The sequence below is a fragment of the Frankliniella occidentalis genome, unplaced genomic scaffold (genome assembly GCF_000697945.3).
Source record: "Frankliniella occidentalis isolate FOCC.00 unplaced genomic scaffold, Focc_3.1 Scaffold234, whole genome shotgun sequence".
In the NCBI taxonomy this organism is placed as follows: Eukaryota; Metazoa; Arthropoda; class Insecta; order Thysanoptera; family Thripidae; genus Frankliniella; species Frankliniella occidentalis.
This window is the reverse complement of record NW_026267360.1, coordinates 282988-290789: the sequence shown is the minus strand read 5'-3', so window position 1 is coordinate 290789 and position 7802 is coordinate 282988. Positions and strand designations below refer to the sequence as shown.

The 7802-nt window shown below is 48.7% G+C and overlaps 1 protein-coding gene across 1 annotated transcript in view; it reads right to left on the bottom strand.

Moving 5' to 3' along the window:
- LOC113213259 (uncharacterized) overlaps positions 1-7802 on the bottom strand; it is a gene marked incomplete in the record, with an annotated part of 258491 nt that overhangs the window by 34762 nt on the left and 215927 nt on the right. Inside the window, 1 exon segment of the mRNA XM_052272963.1 lies at positions 835-970. Within this exon segment, the coding sequence (XP_052128923.1) occupies positions 835-970 (136 nt within the window).

Below are 7802 nucleotides of genomic sequence, written 5' to 3'. Positions count from 1 at the left end.
TTTGTCTGTGCCTGATTCCATGTTAGTTGTTTGTTTTGTAAATCCTACTCCTACTGTAATAAAAAACGTTAACACTGCGTGTTAACAAATAGACGATCCAAATAAAAGAAAATCTAATACAGAATTATTTTTACTAATTAAATACGTTATTGCTTTCTAGAACAAGAGTAGTTACGACTCTTTGTTCTGAGATTCACGGCCTTGTGCGTTGTTGGTCGTCCGTCTTTGCTGACACTGACCCTCACAAAACCCCCAAGCAAGCGGAACAAAATTGGGGGACTAACACTTCTTATGAGTTCCCTTGCGAGACCAGGTAGTTGTTGGGCGAGTGAGTGGCGACGTGGTGATCGCCCTCGCTTTGGACGAGCGCTAGACCGAGCAACTAGAGGTGCTATCGTCGTTGGAGTCGAGGCCTCGGCGGCCCTGCGCCCTGGCTTGGGCCACCTTCAGGCCAGGCTTGGAGGAGTGTTGAGTGTATATTGTTTGTGGGGCTGGGAGCGCCTGGATGGGGCGTGGCCTAGCGCACAGTAGTGATTGTTGGCCGGCGGGGGGAAGTGCGGACGACTCCCTAACGCACCGCTCCCCCGCGCGCCAAACCTGCTGGTATAGACTGGATCGTCTAAAAACGCGTGTTTTTGTATTGTTGATTTAATGACAAAAAATAAAAAAATGTATTTTACAGTCCAGGAAATGATTGCAAGGTCCTAAGTTTATAGGCTGACCACCGGCAAAACACATAGACCAAATCCATTTCCATCTCGCCACTGGACAAAATAAAAAACATAGACCACGTCTGGGTAAACCACGCCATCACCCTTGTCTTCTTTTACTCACCCACTACTTGCATGTTGCCGTGGTCCGACACGGTCTGGAAGGCAGGTCCCTCGGCGGACACCTCACAGCGGTACCGCCCGCTGGACGTGAGGTCCACCTGAGAGAGCGACACCTGGCGGTCGTTGGACTTGATCATCTGGAAACAAAACAAAACACGGCCATCTTAACTTTCGCAAGGCAACTTTAAACATTAGATACCATACTCCAACACAAAGAAACAAAATACACGAGAGAAAAACAGAAGATACGTAGAGGTTTGTAAAAGCAATAATGGCTTTTGAATAGGGGCGTGCGGGCAAAAAGGAACATGAGTGCGAATTTATCATCATTCCGATAATGGCACATAAAAAAAGAATTACTGCCCAAATGAGTATGTTGCATCCTTCTCGCACACGTGGCGTAAATCCAGCGCAACGAGACAACTCTTCCCTGGCAACTGCCCCCCCCCCCACACACACACACACAGGTGAGCGCCTACCGGGCAACCCGCGGCCCATTTGACATAATGATGAGTGCACACGCACCGCAACGCGGAGCGACGCCCGCAAGGCCAAATTAGATGATTAACGGAATTGCTCTGGTTGGATTAAATATCGCGGTGGTGACTACGCGGGGGAAATGGGGACGCACAGAAGAGCTCGAGACTGGGATTGGGAGGGAGGAGAAAAAAGTGTTGAACGAATGCAAGCCGCTCCAAAGAAATGCGGAGCCTAAAAACTAAAGGTAAATCGTCGATAGTAGCCTCTAAAACGAAGAAAAATAATTAAAGGAGACTGGTTAGTCACATATGGCGCAGACGCTGTGCGTGTGGCACGTGTGTGAGAGTGACCATGCGTGGGTGTATGGTGTATACGAGGAAGAGCGGAGGCGGTAAGGCGTGACTCGACTCCACCGAAATATGATGTGGCGTGGCGTGGAGGCATGCACGCTCCTCTTCAGCTCTAACTACATTACGTAATGAGGGCTGGCCTGCGCTGTCCCCGCTACCCCCCCCCCCCCCCCCCCCCCCCCCCCCCTCCTCTCGCTCTTCCCCCCCCCCTCTCCTCCCCCCCCCCCCCCCCCCCCCCCCCTCTCTCCTCCCCTCTCCGTCCCCGCTACCCCCCCCCCCCCCCCCCCCCCCCCCCCCCCCCTCTCTCTCTCTCTCTCTCTCTCTCTCTCTCTCTTCCCCCTTCCCCCGCCCCGACGACGACGACCTCTGCGTAAGTAAGCCTCTCTCCCCCGCCTTTCTTTCAGAGCCGCGTCACCTCTTGGCGTGGTATCACCGTAATTACATACATTACTTTTTCGCACATACACACCATTCCTAAATGTAATAACTGACATTTTGTTCTTTCTTTCTGAGTGACAAACATTCAAAGCAAAATTTTCGCATCGTTACAGGACTGCCAAAACGTGGCCCACGAATGAAGATTTACCACTGCTCTGAAAATTCAACAGTGTACATTGTATGCTGAAAAATCAGCGAACATTAATGATTGGTGATATATCAGTGTACATGGCATGATTGCTGATGCAGGGTTGTCCACAGACCACTTCCTTTACTTTGCTTATACTGTACCGGATGCAGGCGTGCGGACGGGTTGCCTACTCGCACGGGGCCATAAGGCGCCCATGGTGAGCGACAGGAGGCAAGCCCGCCCGCACGCATGCATGCGGGACAGTATAAGCAAAATAAAGGAAGGGGTCTGTGGACCACCCTGTATATCAGCAATCATCAATGGTCACGTTTAGGTTTTTGCTGATATATCCTTTCAGAAGGATGTCATCGGAAAGTGGATAGCATTTCCAGATTCCTCGTGAAAAAAGCTTTCAAACGAGCTACTGTGTAATAGGGTTCACTACCGAAATGGTCCGCCTCTCGAAAATGCCGGTAATGTAAACCAAGCTATGGTAGCGGTGAATTTGAACCCTATCTCCTAGTAGCTCGTTTGAAAGCTTTTTTCACGAGGAATCTGGAAATGCTATCCACTTTCCGATGACATCCTTCTGAAAGGGTGTATCAGCAAAAAACCTAAACGTGATCATTGATGATTGCTGATATATCAGCAATCATGCCATGTACACTGATAAATCAGCAATCATTAATGATCGCTGATAGTAGTAAGGAATACCCCTGGTTGCGGGTTGTGGGTTGCGGGTGTGCCTACCTCCCAGGCGCACGCGTCAAATAACCGATGAGTCAGCATGCCCCGCCGCGAGTGGGGAGAGGGGAAGGGGGACTACACACAAAGTGTTTCTGGGAGTGTAGCGGTGTCATATTTCACCCTGCGCGTGAGCTCGCTCATAACAGTGTATTGACCGACACATGTATAAATACGCGCGTGCATTACGCTGCAGGATAGCACGCGTGAGCTGGTATGTGCGCTGATTGCCGCGCTTGCAGGCCAACTCTGTGCGGTTGCGGCTCCTGTCTCTTCGAATTATTCCGACTGCAACGAGACCGTGGAGGATGCAACAAGAATTCAATGCTCTGCCGAAGTAACGAATGTGATAGAAATATTCATTTTGCAAATGTCGGTTCTGTGCATGGCATCGTGCCGCAGGGAGGCTGATGTGAAACAGGACACTACTCTCACGGACTCCACTATAGCCCAGCCGCCGAGCTCGGCGTGTGTGGCCGATTGGGTAGATAGTGCAAACTAATCAAAGATCTTTCTGGATCAGGGAAGGTGGTCTCGGCCCTTATGCCCTGGAGGCTGTGAAGATGGACATCGTTAACGAGTATGAGTCGAGATTAAGTGCGTTTTTGGAGGAGGTAAAGGAGTGTAAGCAGAGAGAAGCGAGAGGCAAAACACATCGTCCCAATCCCCGGACAGATCGCCCGCCTGTCGGGGTGGAGAATAATCAGCCGGGACACCTCAAAAACGTGGCAGGTTGTACTGAACAAAAGACGGAGTGTCGATAAGGCAAAGGTGGAGCCCTACGGGTACAAGGCGTGGACCGCAGAGGACGACGATTTACTGAACGTTCTCGAGGAGTTGGCTCTAAGCTAGGGTACGGCTCCGTCCACCGCCGCCGCCGCCGCCGCCCGCCGCCGCCGCCCGCCGCCGCCGCCACCACCTGCCGCCGCCGCCAGCCGCCACCGGGAGCACGCCGGCGTGCCCGCGCACCCGGGACCGCGAGGAAGCCACCATGGGCATTAAGTCCGTAGGTACTATTTACAATTAAGTATTAATTAGAGACTCGTGAGACTTAACGATAAGACTGTTACAAGCATATTTAAAATTAACGCCATACTTCAGGTGGGAGCATCACAAACTCATGTGAATTTCCACATTGTCATATTTGGATTTGAAAAATTATACCTTGATGTAAGATTTAGAATATACTTTTCGTATAGTTCCAGAAATCCGATTTTTCCAGGACAGTCCAACCAAATTCCATGACATTCCAGGACTTTCCAGGACCATATATTTTTTCTAAGACTTTCCAAGACTTTCCAGATTTTCCAGGCTTGTGACATTGGACCGATTATTAGACCCGTTGGACCTGTTATTGGACCCATTGGACCGATTATTGGACCCGTTGGACCTGTTATTGGACCCATTGGACCGATTATTGGACCCGTTGGACCTGTTATTGGACCAATTGGACCGATTATTGGACCAGTTGGACCTGTTATTGCACCCGTTGGCCCTTTAATTGGACCCGTTGGCCCTTTAATTGGACCCGTTGGACCGATTATTGGACCCGTTGGACCTGTTATTGGACCAATTGGACCGATTACTGGACCCGTTGGACCTGTTGTTGGACCAATTGGACCGATTATTGGACCCGTTGGACCTGTTATTGGACCCGTTGGACCTTTTATTGGACCCGTTGGCCCTTTAATTGGACCCGTTGGACCTGTTATTGGATCCATTGGACCGATTATTGGACCCGTTGGACCTGTTCTTGGACCAATTGGACCGATTATTGGACCCGTTGGACCTGTTATTGGACCCGTTGGACCGTTTATTGGACCCATTGTTGGACCCGTTATTGGATCCATACCACTATATCCTCGGTATCCTCGTGCTTGTCATAAGAAATGCTTGGATCTCATTCCTTGAGAATATCAGACATTCGCTTGTCGTAGGGCTGGTGAGCTGGGATCACTGTCCCGCAGCGCGTGCAAACCCTCTTGCGGAATGGCAATAAAAGCTTCACTTTATATGTGTTCTAAGTGTAAGGCTCGTGCTTAGATACTTATTGCGCACCGCTCTTGGCCGGCTCTTTCCCACCTTCATAATCGTTTTGAGGATGCGGGTATCTAGCGCGAGTTAAGTCGCACGTGGTGACACTGCCGCTGTCAGGTGGAGATACAAAAGAACTAAGTTACGGGGCTTCGTTGTCCACTAGTGCTATGCCTGAGGATCATTAAAAGATGGAACACGTCGGCACACCACCGCGTGGTATCGCGTCACACGTCACAAACGCCCCCCTATGAAACCTTCTTTGAACTAATCCTTTGCTGAGCTCGTCAGGGTTCGGTTACAGTGGTATGTATAAGACGGGCGGTTTCTCTAAGAGAGTTTAGTTTGATGCCATTGCCTAAAGAGGTAGCATAAAAATGGAAGCGAATATAATTCAGCTAGAAAAAGGTGGCGAGAAACTTCAGTTGGGTGGACAGTCTTTTTACTCCCGTCTTCGAAAGAAAAACAAAACATACTGGAGATGTGCTGTAAAAGCATGCCCGGCTACAGCTGTCACGATAAATAAGGGTCAAGGACACGTTGAGGTGGTTAAAGAAGCCGCTCATTCACATACTGTACAATTGACCGAAGAGGACGACGATGAGGACTATGAACACGAGGATAGCACCAAAGGCGAGGATGAGGAGGATGATGCCCAGGATGAGGAGGAGGAGCATGGTAATGACGACATGAGTGTCGATGAGCAGGAGGACTTGGTTCTTTGGGCAGAGTGGAGAGAGGAGAGCAGTGACGATGAGGAAAGCGACGGAGAGGAGAGTGATGATGAGGACAGCGGTGATGAGGATTTGGATGAGGATGATCAATTCGGCTATGCTTATGAGGTCAAGATAGCTCATGAGAATGCTTATACGAAACAAATACGATTCCTGAGAGAACCTGAGCATAACATTAGGGCTGCCGCCCTTGAAAATGCGAATAAAGGGTTAATCTGCTTCCTAAATGAAATTTGCTATAATCTGCTTCGTGGATACTTTCCTATGTCTAAATACGAGAAAAGCCTACTTGAAAATTACAAAGATGCTACACGATTCCTTGCTTATGAAAACATAGGATGGAGGGAGAAAAAAGAATTCTTGTCAGAGCATGCAGAAGACCCATTCCTGTCTGTGCTTTTGAACGATTTGGCCGACAGACACTACTTATGTAGGTAAAAAGAGCTCGAAAGGGTGCGGTCCAATAAAGGGTCCAATGCCATCATGGACGGTATGATGCTTGACTCTATTATGCGGCATGACCCGCACACCGCGCGCCCATGTTCGAAGGCGTGTTTGCAGCAGATACTTTGCCCCGCCGTCTTCGCCCTAAACCAGCACTTATTATTGTTAATACAGACCCATTTCGAAGCGAGGGGCGCACTGGTAGGCGATTCAGAGTGGAACAGTGGAACAACATGGAAACGGTTTTTTTTTTTTTTTTTTTTTTTTCCCCTATGGGATTGCACCTTTTATTCAGCACCATCGCAAGTTTCCTGGTCGTGTCGGTAAGATATGGCATTACAACCCTGTAGCTCTTTAAGCAATTGACTAGACCGTATGTGGTCACTTGTGTGTTGTATCTGATTCATAAGGCACACGGGTATAGCTTAAGTAATTTTGTTAATATGTACTTCGACCACAATTCAGGAAAGATAAGAATGATGCTATCGTCAAATACGATCGATACACTCACGAACATACATTCTGTCAAGACTTTATTGTAGATGAAACAAGCAGATTTGTTCAAACAGAAGAAAATAAAAACCAATAAAACAGTAACGCCTGATTTTATTCTTGTTTGTATTTATTTCTCATCCCTCCCTGCAGGAAAGCAGCCAGTGTGACAAGGGGATTTGTCAAATATTTTTAGTAGAAGACGTAAATGTTGTCAGTTTGCCACGTCGACACATGTTTTGCCATAAATGTGTGCAATCCCTTAAACAGTGTGGTTTGTGTCGTCAGGAAATTAGGTACACAATTCGGGTGTTTCCTATAAAAGCAACCCCGTCCACACAAGCGAGCTGACATTCTACTTTCATGAAATTTGTGTAATAAACGACTTAAAAAGGCTTGTGAATGCTAGAAACACAGATGTTATTATTCATTCCAACCCCCTCGCCCGATAAAAAAGAAATATCCTATGACGGTGTAGTACACTGTTAGAAGGCGAAAGGCTGGAAGTCGTGCTGAAATATGACACCACTACACTCCCATAAACACTCTGTGTGTAGTCCCCCTGCCCCTCTCCCCACTCGCGGCGGGGCATGCTGACTCATCGGTTATTTGACGCGTGCGCCTGGGAGGTAGGCACACCCGCAACCCACAACCCGCAACCAGGGGTATTCCTTACTACTGCTGATTTTTCAGCATACAATGTACACTGTTGAGGTTTCAGAGTGACTGAAATTTAACAGAGGCTTAACAAAATGTCTGCATGCAGAGACAAAACAAATGTGCCCCCCCAAAGAAAGAACACCATAATTTGACTCTATATTTTAAGGCGCGCGAAGCTGCAAAGGAATAAGTCAAGTAACTAATATTTCCTCTCGTTGTAAATGGATCTTCCTCTTTTCCGCTTACGTATCGGCTAATAAATGGGAAACAGTCCCATAACATCGCATCGAGTCGATACCACAACTCGCCTCGCTACGCCGCGCAACGCCATGGTGTGGCTTCACCGGAAGGTCGTGTCCGCGTTATTGAAGGAGGAGGAGAGAGAGGGAGAGAGAGAGAGAGAGAAAGAGAGAGAGGGAGAGAGAGAGAGAGACAGAGGGAGAGGGAGAGGGAGAGGGAGAGG